Source organism: Streptopelia decaocto, assembly GCF_964273445.1.
Source record: "Streptopelia decaocto genome assembly, chromosome: 2".
NCBI classification, from domain to species: domain Eukaryota; kingdom Metazoa; phylum Chordata; class Aves; order Columbiformes; family Columbidae; genus Streptopelia; species Streptopelia decaocto.
In genome coordinates this window covers 77,998,010-78,016,476 of record NC_138655.1, presented here as the reverse complement: position 1 = coordinate 78,016,476, position 18,467 = coordinate 77,998,010, and the positions used below count along the sequence as shown (strand labels likewise).

Below are 18,467 nucleotides of genomic sequence, written 5' to 3'. Positions count from 1 at the left end.
TGTGATTTCCTGGAGAAGTTATTTGAGACAACAATAGGAGCTAACATTTTAATTGCATTAAAAAGCAGCAATGCACTTTGGCACGTATATAAATGCATTACTTCAGAAGTCTACAATGTATTTTAAAAGCACTAAGTAAGATTTAACAAGGCCTCCACCTTTGTCTTTTCAGTTCCTGACATGATTAAAGATACACAAGCTGTCTCTGAAGATTTTAAACTCTAAAACCAATTAGCAGTCCATAGATGTACTTCTAAATGACCTGACAAGCTTAGTTACAAATATTACCTTATGTAGAGTACAACAGTAAGAAATGTGAAATTCAATTTTTCTTTAGCTGTTTTCACCTTTATTTTATTATTTCCCCTTCTCCTCTTATACTATCTCATCAGGTTAAAACACAAGTTTATGGCAGTAGTACAGCATAACAACAGTTGAAACATTATTTAGTTTGGCAAATATTTTTATTTTTACACATTATTAAATGAGAAGCACTCTCTGCTGAAGTACTCTTGGTATAGAGCCATTTTTGTTATAGACAAGTCACGCAGCAGCATTCTTATTTGTTTTCAAGCTCCTGTACCACAACATCTCACTCAAACTGCCAAAATCTCATAACTACTATTATTTAACAAACAAACAAAAAAAATCCTGAGAAATTAAGTCATAACAGAGGTTTACTGAGTCTTTTTATCCAGGCAGCTATTGAAAGCTTGAACATGAAGCAGTATCACATTCTTGTCCAGCACAAGTCATTCAGATATTTGAAAGCATACAGACAGGTAATGGGTATGTACTAGGCTCAGCACAGTGCGTTGAGTACAACATTGTGTTATGGAGCATCCAGTTAGAAGACCGCAACTTCTCTCTAAAAAAACTTTCCCAAAAGTTTTGATAGCTGATACATCACAGCAGCCTCCCCTCATGCTTCCCTAACTAAGCACAATTGTGTGTGACCAGCATCTCCTTGAACATTCAATATAGAAGAACTTTCTTACTAAGTCCTTTATGCACACAGTTTTCCTGTTATGCTTCATCTCCATTACCACTCCATCAACCTTGCTCCTGCTAATGACAGGTCAGTTCATTGGCACTATTTCAACTACAAGAGTAATAACAGTAGAGGGAACATTTTACTTACTATGCATTTACTCTTCACGACATTTATCAAGAGGACTACTCCTCTCCAGAAGTTACTTAACAGAACTTGAAGTACACGTACATCAGTTTGAGATGCCTAGAGACCCTTTCAAAAGATGCTTTGAACCAGTACGATTTTGTTCTCATGAGAACCAGAAGAAAGGCTTAGACCGTTGCCACATACAACTCAATTGTATGCAAACTTATCCCAGTTAGCTCAAATCAGTACATTTCCAATTTCAGCTTAGTTTTGTATTTGGTAACTTAGCACCAAACACAAACTCTATGGCTTGTAACTCTTCAAAGAAGAAACTACAAGCAAGCCAGCAAGATACATTTATGTCCGAACACTAATATTGTTAGCAGCAACTAAGCTTCCCTGATTTCAAAGCAGACTAAAAATTGTACTACCATCTCAACACCTGGGGAAAACAAACAAAGTATCTGAGACTCACAAAAATCAAAATTTTGAACTAACAGGCTGTACTCTGTCACTTATGCCTGAAATAACAATACGTATGGATGATGCTAAGGATCCAAGTTACCACGCCATAACACAGCATCTCTACTTGCCTTCTTGATAGCTTTGTTATTATTGTTTTATAAAGAAAGTTAATCGAAGAATCAAAATCAAAGCTAAAGTTTATTTAAATGCATGAGAAAATACCTTGAATGAGTCCAAAATGTTTCTCAGACAGGGCCAATATCAGAAGCTTAAGTTGCCTACCAAAGCAGCCTGTCACTGGCAGATGTGAGATAATCCCATCCTTACAGAAGGCCTGCTTTTGACCTCTTTGGGTAATTGATTGCCATTACAATCACTTTTCAAATTACTACTCTCACATCCTTATTTGTTGAAATGTCATTCTTCAAGCTCTTGGCTCAGTGACTTTCTGTGGATATAAGCTCCTGGGCCCCATCAGATCTTTCTGATTTTTCCAATTTAGAGCATACCATTCCACATTAAATCTATTGGTATTTAAAAATTCGATTTCTCACAAAAAATTCCAACTAAATGTGACAGTCAAGCTTATTGGGATTTCCTTACTTTGTTGAATTAAGGTTTGCAATAGCTGATGATTCTGAGCAACAGCCCATTACCTCCACTGAATATTTGTTTACCAATATCCAAAACTGAATCACTCTTAGATTACAATTAGAGCAAGAACTGATACAGAGCCTCTAGACAGGAAGAAAAAGCTTCCAGTTTGCTTCCATTTTACCAGTTCAGCCTGGTGTTATTTGCTAGTACCCACCAACTGATTACGACTGAATTAAAGGCTTAAATTTACCAGGCATTGTAACTCCTTCCATCAAACATATTAATGCAATATGATACAGTTAGGGTAGGGAGGAAGTAACTATTTGCAGTCAGTGTACTAGCCATAAAGGTCTAGAGGAAAGTTATTTATATTTTTCCAAAAAGGAGATACTCCACTATTAAGCGTTAAGCCTTAATCAAAATGCTAACTCAGAAGTCAGCTATGAAACTATGATATTCTAATTTTTTAGTACAGACATCTGTACAAACAGTTATTGACAGGCCATTAAATGGTTGTGGTGGGTGCGCATGGGTGCACACGTGCACTAGTGCACAGCAAAAGCCAAGGAATGGGTTCTGTCAAGTTCCAAGCAACTGCACTATCAAGGGCATAATTCTGTGAATAGTCCCTTTTGGTGGCAGTGCCAGCTTAAGCTAGAGTTTTATGATAATTACCAAAAGCAGACTGAGGATTCTTAGTTTGATTAACCACCAGGCAGTACTCTGAACAGAAGCTATGATGCATTAAATACTGTTTATCAAGTATAGCTGTCCATTTACAAACTGGTTAAAATTAAAAAGTTGAACAAAGATCTCCCCACTGCAATGGACATGTCACCTAGGAGAAAAACGTTCTACGAAGTTTCACTTTTAGGGAGGAGAATGATATACAAAAAACAGTCAATATAAATATAATTCTCCATGATCTCAAAAAACAAAGGCTAATTAATGCTCCTGCGCTCTGTCAGGAAGAGACTCTCTTCACAAACACAACCCAACACATTGCACAGGTAAATATGCAGACTTCCAAATAGAAATTTAAAGCAGGACAGACAGCTGAGCTAAATACAAGGTGAAGGAAAACAACCCTCAGTTCAAGCCAAGTGCATACCGACTTATACATGTAAGTCAAATACCTGTAACTGATTTTGCACGTTCTGGCTAATGTCAAAAAAAAATAAGTTGAAATACTCATCTTCGCCTTCGTTAAGAGAAGGCTGACTGACAGTTATTGGTCAAGATCAAGGCACTCCATCCACATGGGTACGTGCATCTCCAGCATGAAGACACAGAAATATCAAAAAGCATCCTTCCTACTAACACACTGCTCCATCAAGAGCAAATGGTTATGAACTTTAAAACATTGAATAAACTGACTGGAGAGCTATTCTGCAAAATAAGACGAAACACTTTTATAGTGACAGTCAACAAAATCTCTCAGATACATGATGAATTCATAAGAAAGACAACTGAACTAGGAAAAAAAAATTCTAAGGCTGACAAAGTAATGCATGACTGAAGAAGTTATCTTAAATCAGATGTATGTTTAAACAAAGGAAATGCATTTTAGTGTTTAAACAAGCACCTAGACAAATTTTTTAAGGAACCATCAGTATTTTATTTTATCTCCAAGGGCAACTCTGCAAGTTCTCTTCCAAAACCCCAGTTAAATTAACCAACTTGTAAAGTACACAGAAACCAGTTCAATTATTTCAGCTATGGAATAGTCTTGAAAGCAGAACCTGTAGTTAGTCCCCAAAAAAGGAATTGACTTACTGCACCTCTAACACAGTGACTGCCTATAATTAACAGAAATCAATCTATCACACAGTAAAAGAAAAGTATAATGCAGACTTAAAAAAAATAAAATCCTTTACGCTTAAGCTTACAATCAAAAACCAAGAGAAAATATGATCTATTAATTTAACACATGCCTGGTATCTCTGCACCCTTATAGTAGAACAGAAGCATATTAGCAAAGATTAAGAGCTGCCTCAAGTACCAGACAATGGAGCTGATGCAGTTCTGAAATTCCAGCCCACCAAATGAACAGAAGCTGAAATAAGTTAGATAAACCAACTGCACCCATATATTTCTATTCAGGGGTACCACACATTTGAAGCTCACTTGTGAGTTTGGATTTTAATACACTGCGGCAAGTCCAAGCAAAGTTAACTTCAATTGGGAAAGATGTTCAGTGGTCCTTCTTAGAAAAGAAGACATAAAAGCATCTTAAGGGAAGTATCACGGAAATCATGCATTACAGTAAAATTAACCTAATGCAGACAAGAGCACTTGTTGAAAAGCCACTGGAGATTATGGATCAAATAACGAAAGTCATAATTACTACATTACACTAGTCAGCTACAATGCCATACTCTGAATTTTCACTCTCCGGAACAGCAGCTTTAGAGCAAGAACACACCACAGGCATTCCTTCTTCATAACAAGCTCAGTATCTGCATTTATGCTCCCTTCAGCAGATGACTAATATTACAAGCACACGATTTTGAATGACAGCTAATACCATAGCTACCGTTATCACTTACATCATGCTAAAACATGAAGTGTTACCCACATCTATTTGGAGAGTAAAAGAATACAGAATTGCTTTGACACATTGTCAAGAAGCACTGTCAAGCTTCACCCACCATAGCTCTGTTTTCTCTTTCTCCACCTTACGAGGTCATTAACTAACATGCAAGTAGAGAGGATTCTACCATATTATAGCTACACATTCATTTTAATTTTGAATCTTGTACAGTAACATGCCATTACAAGACAAAGTTCAAGAAATATTATAGTGACTTACCATTCAGAAGTATTAGTACACCAGTTTTTTTGTTTGTATCCCATTTATAAGAACACATTGTTCAAACCCCAGAGGCTCAATATGTCTGTGCCCAACAAAATGGATAAACTAAATCACGGTTTGGAACAACAGCAAATTAAATCCTTATCCCTTTATCTAGAAAAATGAATCTCGATTTCAAAAACTCAAGACTTGAGTTCAAGACCCCAGCAAATTTGATATAGTTTCCATAGCTGCTAGGTTTCTATCTTCTCCAAGAAGCTCTATTTCCAGGTCAAAACATTTTTCAACTAGTCTTGTTTGAGCAGTCAGATGAAAAAAGGTACAATACGTGTTCAAAATCCAAGTCATCTTTGTCAACACATATCTTCTGCCTGTACAGTTTGCTTGACTGTCAGTTTGCTTAACAGTTGCTCTGCCTGGATTTACTACCAAATACGCTTTGACAATGATTGCTCTTTAATCCTATGTAATACCCAGATGCAACTGTTCCCAGATCAGAGGACAGTTTAAAAACACAGTCTCCTCCCTGGCTACATACAAATCTGTAGTCACAGACTAGAAATCCTGTAGGTACAAAACTCAACAACAGAATGGACCAGTATTGCAAATAAAAGCTATTAATCTTTCATATATTTATCTATGACAAGCAAGTAATTATAAATAAGGCTTATAATTCCTTATTTAAAATTTCAGTTTAATAATCTGAACAGCTTAATGTTTCTACTTCGGACAATGACATTCCAATAAAACCAAGTAACAGAGTTTACCACCTGAGTGTCTAGACTTAAGCCGCCCTTCATAGAGTACGCCACAAACGGTAACACCTGAAATGCACAATGCAATGTAATTTAAACTCAACAGTCAACCTTCTCTCTGTCCACTCATTTAACGCAAGCCTACTGTTTCAATTGTAGAAGCTGAACACTAGCTGGACATGCATTACCAATTCTGAGTTATTAATGCCACGTTTAGAGCTATCAACTTCAAGGATCTGCAACCTTTTTAGGCTTTTGAGTCATCTGTAGACCTAATCCTATGCTTTGTTTTTATGAATTCTACTATCATCATGGTACAATAACAAACATCTGTTACATAAAAAGCTTCAGTGTCCATGAGAATTTGCTAGCAAGGAGATCCCACATAAGTATATAACAAAATATAGAATTATTTTCTTAATCATTTAATCTCTTTTCATATTCATATAAAGCAGAATACTTCAATTATTTACCCCTGAACATGCACACATCCCAGTTTCTGAAATGCTTATCCTCCTGAAGATATTGCCATGATCTAAATCAAAGTTGACATACACACCACCTTAGAAAATTAAAACTGAAGTGATATATTTAATGTTGATCCTGATCTCAAAACACTAGAAAATCCTTTCCAAAACAAAATAAAAAACCTACAATGCCCCAGTATTCTGTCTAGTTACTATTGTACAGATATAAACAAATAACCTGAAAATTATTAACTGTCTGATAAATTTATCATTTCAACACAACACATACTAAGATTTAGATAATGTTCTACATCAACAATTAAATTGAGAACAAACTAAACATTAGAAGGGTGAGTAACAACTCCTGCCTTCAGCACCAGATGATAAAACCTAAGATAAATTACAGTGGAGAAGAACAAAATATTCTGCTTGATTTCACCTTAAAGATCTCTAATTCTCCATTATTTCATCACCTCAATCAAAAAACCAACATACCTGAATAATAACGTGACCTGCGGATTTAAACTTCTTAATGCCAGCTATGAGTAAGAGAGATTACTACACCGAGATAGAAGAGACTAGCTCATTTGGTTTGGGTTGACAAAAACAATTTCAGTTTAATTGCCATTTTCCAAGACTGAGTGACAGTACGTCACAATGGCACAGGGCACACAGATGCTAGTACAAGAGATCCAGGCATAACTGGAGCACTTCTAGGCAAACTAACTCAACATCTCTATTACACAACAGCTCTGGAAGTGCCAGTTTTATCAGACTACAGGTTAAGTCTTATTCACAGGCTGTTATCCTAATGTTTCAGGAAGAGCTGAATTCAAATTTGGCCTCTGCATTACCTAAGTTACCTAGCTTACACCAAGGAAAAAGGAATATGCTCATTTGCTTTAAATTAGACATTGCCACATTGGTGCTTAAAGAACTCAGAAACAACAACCCTGAATTAAGATAGTCCTTTCTCTCTTACTGTAATCTGGAACATTACTCATTCCTGTTCTGTACAACAGATACATTTGGGCAGATGAAGATTCCAGCTTCCCTGTCAGCACTGGTTCTCCACAGACTTGTTTAACAACTTGTACAGCAAAACTAGGAGCAAGACAGATAATTTCCAGATTTCTGCATACATTTGCCAATACTTCATGAACCTTGCCTTTTGTTTCCAGGACTTCCAAACAAAGCGGCATGTTTTGGTTTTGTTTTTTTCTTTTAAAGTGGCTAACAGAAAATTAGCTCATTAAAAAGTGACATGACTAAGAAAAGCTTCTTTTAAGCACATTGAGAAAGGCAGGATCCTCTTCTACTATTTTACCTGTGCTCACTATTATGACAGAATGTCTCCCTGGTATGTGCATCGCAAAGTATGTCACTGACAATTAGTTATACAAATGGGAAAACTCTTGATCTGTGTCACAGGAAGCACATCAATTTGCAGCACCAATACCTTTCCCAACAGACCTAAGACACAGGCTGTCCTCATCGAGGGCCACCATGATTCCATGTCAGTCTGCTACACAAAAAAGAAAATTACTGAACCTCCCCGTTCTTGTTCAGGAAATGAGAGTACAAAGGGAACCAACAAGGAATCTCTCTTAGCCATTTCCAGACAACATGCCTATAACATGACTCAGGCACTTGAAAGAGTGTTTTACCATAAAACACTGCTCCATACATCAGCAATTACTTCAGTAAGACTATGCCAACTATGTAAGCAATTTGACTTATAACAGGATGCCAGGGTTTACTGCCGAACATGAATGCAGCTCACTGTGACAGGCCAGTAAGTATCTATGTAGTACTATATGCTGCCTGTGCCAACATCGTGTGGGCAAACCTATCAAAGAAACAATTATCCCTCAAAGAATCAGGGGGGGGGGGGGGGGAAATTAAAAGACAGTCTAAACACACTGCCTAACTCCAAGCTAAACACTGGCTACATAGGGAACTCTTTCATTCGCAACTGCAGGCGCATTTGGGCCAGGCCAGCAACTGTTGCCTCCCCCCCAGCAAGTGCTGAGCCCAGCCTCATGTGGTGCTCCCACCGTGGGGACAGGGAGGGGGGAGCCCAGCTGTGCCTGCCTGTAACCCTGAGCCCACCAGCAGCAGGTCACCTGCTCCTCAGCACACCCCAGCACCCTGCAAAGGCACAAAACCGTACAGTGTTTCAACAGCCTGCATACCTACAGAAAGCAAAAACACATGTGAGTAAATGTGGGTAAGGAGTAAGGGGAAAAAAAAAAAGTAACTGAAATACTTTCCTCATTTTCTGTATCCTTTAATACAAACTCATCTCTCTGCTCATTTTCTACTTTTTCTTGAAGTTTCATTGCAAGATTAAATTGATGGAGTTAGAAGTTGCAGCTCCATTGTTCCTAATTAAATTTCTAAACCTTTCTTTTTAGTTCACACAGGCACATGAGAGAGATTCAGACTTGAGGGTAAGGGATAACGTCTCACTACTCATAGATGCAATTCTCATCCTCCAAGTCTTTTTTAATATTAAATCTGATTTAAATTTAGTTCTCAGTATATTTTTGCTCAAAACCAACATATTAGCTCACTGCTGGCATATCCAAAAATCAATTATAGCTCATAGTACTATATGTATTACACTTCACCTTAAAAAAATTCCTTACAGTTAACATTCAGGCAGCTTGTAGAATTGCCTTTACAGAGGCCTACATGCAGAAAGCCACCTGAATTTTGGCAGAGTTGTGATGATGCTCGAGTTCGGGATTTTTAGTGCTACTTTGTCACAACCATTAATTGCAGCTTCAGTATTCTGCCTACAGAGCTAGTGTTTACATACCAGACTTTTGCAGCCTAAACTTGCCCAAGAAGGTGTACAGGATAAGAAGGACTTGTAAGCAATTAAATGGGGTGGTTTGAAGACATTTGCTTTTTATGTAAAGAGCCCGACTTCATTTTCTCAGTTCCCTCCTTCCAGGTATCTGATGTTGTCTTGTCTCCAGGTTTAACAAGCCCAGTTACCTCAGCCCCTCCTCACAGGGCAATGGTTCCAGCCCAACAATTTTTATGCCTCACCAGCTGGACCTGCTGTCACATTTACTAACATTTGTCTTGAACTGGCCCAAAACTCAACACAATATTCCAGATACTGAGTACAGGGTGAAAATTCATCATCTCAATCTATTAGCGATGTTCCTGTTAACATAGCCCAAGATGCTGTTACTCTTCTTCACTGCCAAAGCACACTGCTGGGTTGAGTTTAGCCTTCTGCCCACCAGGAAAGCCACAGTCACCTACGTAGAGCTGATATCAACAACTCAGTCCCCAGACTGTACCAATGCAGGGAGTTAATCCATTCCATGTGCAGGACTTCGCATTTGTCCTTCTTGGATTTTGTGAGGTCAGCACATAACTCTACCCTGTCTAGGCCCCTCTGAATAGCATCCTGCCCTCAAGCATGTGGACTATACTCTCCAGCCTGTTGACACCCACAAACTTAATGAGGGTACACTGTCTTCTCCAGGTCATTGATCAAGATGTGAGACAGCACAGTGCTCAGAATAGAGGAACTCCACTTTTAACAGGTACAGACTGAATCATTAACCACTACCCTCTGAGCTTGAAGGTCCAGGCGGTTTTTCACTAAACAAGCACTCAACCTACCTAGATCACAGTGTTTCAACTTGAACACAACGTTGCTGCTGCAGGGAAACCATACCAAAAGCCTTGCTGAAATCAGAGCAGATCATATCCACTGCTCTCAGCCTTATTCACAGACTCAGTCATTTCAGAGAGGGTGATCAGGTTGGTCGGACATGATTTACCTTTGGTAAACCCATGATGGCTACTCCAAATCAACAACCACACTTTCACATGTCTGCAAATGACTTCCAAGTAGACTTGGTTCATGATTTTTCCATGGACCAAAGTGAAGCTGGCCAGCCTGTAGTTCCCTGGATGTTTCTTGCCTTTCCTGAAGACAGGTGGAGCATTTGCCATTCTCCAGTCATCGAGCAACTCTTCCAATTTCCACGACCTTCCAAAGATGACACAGTATGGCTATTCTCATGTCAAGATCTCTCAGCACCCTCAGATGCATCCCACCTGGTCCCATGGACTTTGCATAGGTCAAGACTTCAAGAGCGCCCTCACCTGAGCCTCTTCTACTACTGGTTGCTCCTCTCCTCCCCAAATCCTGTCCATAGGTACAAAGACCTGGTAAATCATGGAGAGGAAGGCAGTGAGTACCTCAGCCTCACCTGCATCAGTGGTAACTAAATCACTCACCTCTCTCAGCAGCAGGCATATTTTTTCCTTCTTTAGTCTTCTGCTGTTAATGTAGCAGCAGCAGCAGCAGCTCTTCTTGTTGCTCTCAAAGTCCATCTCTCAACTCTGGCTGAACTTTTGCTTGCCTTTTATGTTACTATTTGGCATATTTCCTACAGATAAACTGATATCATGAACTTTCTTGGACTTCACCTAATTCACTGTCTCAAGAGTTTTTCCCTTGAACTGATTGCTCCTGAAGTCTAATTTATCATTGGACCTGGGAAGGAAGGTACAACAAGACCATCTCATTGTTCACTGAGACATTCTGTATTACCATTGAGTTTTCACAACTTGTTCCAGAAATCCCAAGTCTACATGTCAACTTTGTACAGTAACCACTGAGTGCCTAGAATTACATTTCCTAAATGTGTTTCTCATTCTTCTGTTCTTATTCACCCACTGAAAAACACCTAAAATGAAGCTTATCCTTAAAACAGGAAACTGTTACCGGAAAGGGTGGAATGAATAATACCACTATTTTCAATATGATAGGATAACTCAGTCCTAATTCTGCTGAAGTAACCTCTCTGACTGGACTATATGCAATCAAACTTTGAGCTGCTTTATGTAAACAAAATTAATGAATACATTAACAAAGTCACTGTTAGGATTACATATTAGCATCTGAAGTTCTGAGTTATTTTGCTCTTCAAGTGAATAATCTCAGAAAACCCCATCTATTTATCACACTATTAACCTTCCCTGTTACAAATCTAGAAGATTGTAGCAAGTTGTTAAATAGGAATAAATGCCAACAATATCATAGGCCCATAACTTGATCTCTGAAGAAAAAGTGACAGAGGAAGCACTGGCATTGTAAACATACAAACAAGATCTAAAGATAGTTTTAATGACGATTAAACCATAGCAACACATTTAACAATTTAATCCTAAATTAACTACAGAGTCATGGTTAGGAAACAGACTGCCGCAGCTTACTGAGTATACTGCTTCTTCCCTGACAGTCGTCAAGTTTAAATATATGGGTGGTCGACCTGTCATATATAAGGTTGTAATAAAACATGATAACTTACCATAAGATTATTCACTCCTGTCAAAGCAAATCAAACAATGTAGCCATTTGTATCCACCTCCCTTTAGTAATCTTCTGCTAAAGGTTAACAGAGACAACAGCAGCTCTCTAATCTCAAAGATTCTGACCAAGAAAACTGCAAATCCTGGGGGTGTGCATGTGTGAAATGTTTGTGCCCTTTTTGCATACTGCAGTTTAACAAGCCAAAAATCCAACAGATACAGTAATAGCCTGCTTGTGGAACTGTAGTGAATTTTTATACAAATAAGGCGTTCTACTTGGGAGGTCAAGAAATACAATAAACATAAGGGATGGTTAGATCAAAAATGCTATGCTGGCAAACTACAGTCCACAAGAAACCATCTTTCTAGGAACACATCTATCTTCTCTGACTAGAAAACAGCTTCTAAGAGGGATTTTCACAAATAGGTGAAACTATTACCTACTGTAAATAAAGACAACTCAAGTCAAGTGCTAAACTGAGCATTTGCTTTGGTTTTGATCGCAGTTACTTGTACTTCTGAACAGCAGAAGTAACCCAAGCTGGATCAACTCTGATACTGCCATTCTTAATTACTTTGCCATTAATCAGTGCAGTATCACAGAAAGCATAATTCCACTGATGCTACCGCTTAACATAGCACTTCAAGTTAATATGATTATGACAGGTTTAGTTGCATTTCATTCCAGTAGCTTCACATTCTTCTTGCCAAGTTGCATAGGGGAGAGACTTCGGTCTTCCAAATACTGCAATTCAGTATCTGGAAAATCCTTCTTCATTGTAGGTAAGCAAATACCTGAACTAATTTATACCTGGGAAGTTTGATTATCACAGAGAATACATGGTAAAAGCCTTCACACTGGAAACTCCTTCAACAAACCACCCATGAAAAATTGCTTACTTCATCTGAATTTTTGGAAGTCAGAGAAATGATACTACTACAGCTCTGAACACACATACACACACACACACACACACACACACACCCCCCTTTCAAATAATCACAGAATGGTTGTGGTTGAAAAGGACCTCTGGAGACCACCTGCTAAAGCAGGTTCACCCATAGCAGATCGCACAGAAATGTGTCCAGGTGGGTTTTGAATGTCTCCAGAGAAGGAGAATCCACAACCTCTCTGAGGAGCCTGTTCCAGGGCTCTGGCACCCTCAAAGTAAAGAAGTTTCTCCTCATATTCAAATGGAACCTCCTGTGCTTCAGTCTGTGCCCACTGCTCCTCATCCTAATGTTGGGCACCACTGAAGAGTCTGGTTCCATCCTCTTGACACTCACCCTTGAGATATTTGTAAACATTGATGAGGTCCCCTCTCAGCCTTCTCCAGGCTGAACAGACCCAGCTCTCTCAGTCTCTTCTCACAAGAAAGGTGCCTGGGGTTACTCCTCCCCAGGTGCAGGACCCTACACTTGCCCTTGTTAAACTTCATTAGGTTCTTCTCCGACTAGTCCTCCAGCCTGTGCAGATACAGCTGAATGGCAGCACAGCCTCCTGGTGTGTCAGCCCTTCCTCCCAGTTTTGTATCATCAGCAAACTTTGAGGGTGCACTCAGTCTCTTCATCCAGGTCACTGATGAACAGCTTGAACAAGACAGGACCCAGTACTGACCCCTGGCGAAGCCCACTAACTACAGGCCCCCAAAACAGAATCTGCACTGTTGATCACAACCCTCTGAGCTCTGCCATCCAGCCACTTCTCAATCCATCTCACTGTGCATTCATCTAGCCTGCACTTCCTGAGATTGCCTATGAGGATGTTGTGAGAGATGGTATCAAAAGCCTTGCTGAAGTCAAGGCAGACAACATCCGCTGCTCTCCCCCCATCTACCCAGCCAGCCATTCCATCATAGAAGGCTATCAGGTTCATCAAAAATGATTTCCCCTTGGTGAATCCATGCTGACTACTCAGGATAAACTCCTTTTTCTCCACATGCTTGGAGATTATGTCCAGAATGAGTTGTTTCATCACCTTTCCAGGGATGGAGGTGAAACTGACTGGCCTGTAGTTTCATGGATTGTCCTTCTTGCCCTTTTTGAAGACAGGAGTGATGTTGGATTTCTTCCAGTCTTCAGGCACCTTTCCTGTTCTCCATGACCTTTCAAAGATGATGGAGAGCAGTTTAGTAATAACATCTGCCAGCTCTCTCAGCATTCATGGGCACATCCCTTCGGGGCCCGTGCATTTGTGGATTTTTGTGTCAATGATCTCTAACCTGATCCTCTTCAACCAAGGGAAAGTCCCCCTTTTGCCAGATGTTCTTTCCTATCTCTAGGGCCTGGGATTCCTGCGGTCTGGTCTTAGCAGTAAAGACAGAAACAAAGACGGCATTTGGTAACTCTGCCTTCTTTGTATCATCTGTCACTAGGGCACCCATCTCATTGAGCAGCAGACCTACATTTTCCCTAACCTTCCTTTTGCTGCTGATATACTTGGAGAAGCCCTTCTTCTTGTCCTTGACATCCCTGGCCAGATTTAATTCCAAGTGGAACCTGGCCTTCCTCACCAAATCCCTGCATACTCTACCAGCCACTTTATATTCCTCCCAGGTGATCTGTCCCCTTTTCCACATTACATAAACACCCTTCTTCCACCTGAGTTTTGACTGAACTCCTTACTCATCCGTGCTGGCCTCTTACTCCCTTTACTTGACTTCTTGCTCGTAGGGATTAATCAGTCGTGAACTTGGAGGAAGGGATGTTCGAATTTTACCCAGTTCTCTTGGACCCCCCTACCTTCTAGAGCCCTAACACTCAGTTTGGTTTTACAAAAGAAGCTTTTTCCATCATGTGGCAACCCCTACAGTGCAGCAACTGTGAACTATGGCCCAAAGCAAAGGAAGGGAGCTCATTTCTACTCCAATGGCTTTGTTACGGGGGCTTTTACACTGTAGACTGCCCGTTTAACAGGGCCGCATCAAACTCCTGGTATCTCCATTCTAGTTACACGATCAGACAAATTGATCCATCTCAAGTTCACAGAAGCATAAATGTGACAAACCAACAAATCACCATACCCCCATTCATAATGCTCATCTGATGGGAGATTAAACACTTCATTTAGTTGCATTCCTTGAGAACTGACAGCAAACTATCAGGTCAGCCCTGTACAACAATCCTGCCTGCAATATACAGCGTTTGTTGTTTTTCGGGTTTTTTTTGTTTGTTTGTTTAGGGTTTTTTTAATGAAGAATTCCTCAAATGTCTTTTGGGTTAGGCACCTCCACCTTCTGGATGATTGGAACCTTCCATTTCAGCAGAAATTTTTCCAGCATCTAGCTCTCATTCTCATACACTTGCAACTAAGCTTATTTCATTTCCTTTCTATTGAAACCACAATGATCCACATTAAAGAGTTCAGTCCACCAAATCAATCACAAACATTTATTCAGTTTATAAAGAAACAACAAACAAACAAAACAAACACCTTCTATTTCACTTGCCACTGAAATGCATCTGTCTTCTGCAAAATTTATGTAACTGGAAATACAAAACCTGTCCAGCTAAAACACTTCCAAACATCAATATCCAATGTGACTTAATGTGTTGATAACTCATTTTCTAAAATTTATTTGTTAACTGTAAGAATGCTATAAATGCTGTCCTTGTTTTTTGCATTTAGTGTTTCTAGCATCCAGAAGCATAAACTTCAATTAATTACATTTACATATATGACACGTTTCTATATACATACAGATATACACATATCTTCACAAAATATTTTAACGGGACAGAGATAGGCATTTCATTTCTGTTCCACTGAAATGTGGAAATTAAACATCAGCCACCAGCCCATGCTTTACAGTAATGCGGCAGAATCAAGAAAAGCAAAGCCGGAATGGCAGTGTGTTTTGTAACACTGCATTTGAATTTGTCAATTATCTCCCTGCTTAAAGATTACTTCTGTTTAACAATTTAAATGTTTTCATTGGAAATCTCAGATCAAATTGCAATAAGAGATTGTTTCTGGAGGTGTTTCAGAAAAATCAGCAAGGTTTGTTTGTTTGAAACAGATGAAGAGATAATTAGTTAGCAATAATGTCTTAAAAGCATGTAGCTTGTGACAAGGGCACCATACAGGTCAAAAACAACTTAAAAGTTTTCCTCTTCCCCCACGCCCCAAAACCCCATCTCTGTTACAAAGTATAAATTTTGCCAAGAGAAAGTTAAACATGAACTTCTGTGTCAAACAAAAATCAATTTAGGTCTAGAGGTAAAGATTAAAATAAAGAAGTTCTTTAATGTCTTGAAACATATACCATGCAGAACACTTAAAACGAACATTGAGATACTGAGTTTGAAGCATGAAATGTGAACCACACCATATGTGCCATCTAACATTCCTGCCAGATTGGCATGTATTAACTAAGGCTTAACAATTCTGTGTACACTTAGAAAACCCTACATAGTTCTTTCCCAGTTTTTCAAGGAAAGCTTGTCAAGCATGAACAAATTCTCTGCAATTATACCTGTAAATTTTCTATTGCATTTAACCAAGTCAAGTTAGATTTTAAAACTACTACGTACTAGCTCCTGCTCAAGAAGGTGTCATGTTCACAGTGTAAAGATCTGCTGGTTTTGAGTTTTTTTGTTGTTTTTGTTTGTTTGTTTTTTTAAGCAGGGAAATTCAATTAGAATCTACAATGTTCACCCTTGTCTTTATGGCAGTCGAATACTGAGCTTTTATGTGCTCCAGTCATCATATCCTTTACAAACGTTCTCTGTTTTCAGAAATACAGACTCTTCTCTCAACTATCAATTTAAGGGACTTGGGTCATCCAGAAAGGGGTGGACCTGACAGCTACGCAAACTCATTCCACATCCACAAAATATGCACACAGTACAACCTGTAACCTAACTTAAATACAATTCTGGAGGTATCAAGTACATCAAGAGACAAGACGTTCATGTAGCTTGTACATCCACCTCAGCTCTTGGCCTATGTTATGCCTTAGGTGGTTGTGCAAGTTGCACCTATTTGTGAAATGATGCATGTACTATAAGCAAACTTACAGAGAGCAAATCCTTTTAGACAGGCTAACAGCCATGCAGTCACACTGACATGACCTGAAAGATGCTTTCATTTCTTTCTGGCACTTAAGAGTATCTCACTCATGTCCCTGCATTGATGGAAAAATTATTCAGTCAAAAGAGATTTCACATTTCTCCACAATAATTGCTAATAGTTGGACAGATTTTTTTTCTCTCAATACTTGCCAATTAATAAATTTGGTTTTGGTTTAGCCCAGACTTTGTGGAATTCAAGACTGCCTAAGGCAAACATGGTTTGAGGGGAGGAGAGGAAAAACAAACAAACAAAACAAAAATAACCCAACCACTACAACAAAAACCAAAAAACTGAGAGGATCAGAGCTGATCAAAATCAATCCACAAAGGTGTCTAAACATGGTAAATTCTCACACATACTCACATATCTGAGTTAAAACTAACTCCACTTCAAAGAGTTCATATGAGAAAAATGACACAAAGACAAACCAAACACTTACCTTTGAGCTCCACCCAAATATATTCCCCCCCCCTCCAACAGTTTCCATGTGAATTATTAGCAAGTTCTTTCCTTGGCTTACCATTGTGTTGTAGGTGAAAGATTTTGAAATTCCATTGAAGGGAAGAAAACAAAGACAAACAAACAAACAAAACCAAACAAACAAACAAAAAAATCAAACATACAAAAAACCCACCAACAAACTATGCAATACTAGAATGTCAGGAATTTTCACTTAGAAACATCAGAGAAGGCTTGTAAAACAGGTACTGCCATACTTCACCAAGACAATCATTAAACAATCTATATACTCCCAATTGAACTAAATGGCCAGCAATTCCTTTTAAGCCAAACATGAAAAAGCTCCTGGTTACAAGCTACACATAGGAAACATTAAAGCCTGGTTGTAAGTTAAAACACGTTAAGACTGAATTTACTGGTTGTGAACAGGTGTAAAGCACATTTACAAACTTAGAATGTTCTTCTTTCTTATACATTCTCACACTCAATTTATAAACTGCATTCTAAGCTCTTCTGTTTAAGTCCCATAATAAGTCTGATGATTTATAACAGACTGTATGTATGCGTGTGTATATATATATACACACACGCACGCACACACACACACGGTGTACAGAGGAAGAGAGTTCACACTTTCTCCATTTGCCATTAAGCAGACACCTTACAGTCCAGAGGCACAGCAGCAAGATAATCCAGAGAACCCTAGCATAATTTTTTTTTTTTTTTTTAAGTATTTATTTATCTAGATTTTTGTCAGGGGCAAAGTTGGCTATTGTACACACTTGTTTGTTCAATAGTCTGTTGTCCTGGTTTTGTTAAAAACAAGTCTCTCTTTTAGTGAATTTGCCTGTCAGCTAAAGCCTTCATATTAGCTGCATTTTCCTGGAGAACCAGACACATATTTTGGTAAACCTAGCAACAGAATGCAAACTTATTGATAAGCACGGACGGACATCTCGCGAGAGGGGCGACGAGAAACAAGTGACCAAGAAACTGACCAACTGTGTATAACATTCCATTCACGTGAATACTTCATATAAAAGTGGGAGATCACGAGGATCTCGTCCCTTTGCCTTTTCCTTTTCCCTTCTGCTTATGGCTGACATTAGGAGGGGACCTTGCTAGTTGTCCCTGCAAACTGAGGCCTAGTGACAGACTGAATCCAGCTCTGGTTGGCTGCAGAGTCCAATCCAGGACTTTGGGTGCCGGCTCTGCAGTTGCTGAGACTTTCAAGATTGGTTTTGTATATTTTGTATTCTTTTCTCTATTTTTATTAGTAGCATTAGTAAAACATTGTTAGTTTTTCCAACTCTCTTCTCTCTGTCCTTCTTTTCCTCCCGATCGCCTGTCTTTAGCAGGAAGGGGG

At 39.0% G+C, this 18,467-nt stretch overlaps 1 protein-coding gene across 8 annotated transcripts in view; it reads right to left on the bottom strand.

Moving 5' to 3' along the window:
• Positions 1–18,467, bottom strand: part of TRIO (trio Rho guanine nucleotide exchange factor) — a 256,340-nt gene that overhangs the window by 195,963 nt on the left and 41,910 nt on the right. The window contains exon 1 of one of the 8 annotated variants that reach the window (XM_082046522.1): positions 10,492–10,585. The exons of the other annotated variants lie outside the window; for them this stretch is intronic. Within the exon in view, the coding sequence (XP_081902648.1) occupies positions 10,492–10,510 (19 nt within the window). The 5' untranslated portion in view covers positions 10,511–10,585. Of the gene's footprint in view, positions 1–10,491; positions 10,586–18,467 lie in introns of those variants that run through there. 8 annotated transcript variants of the gene reach the window in all.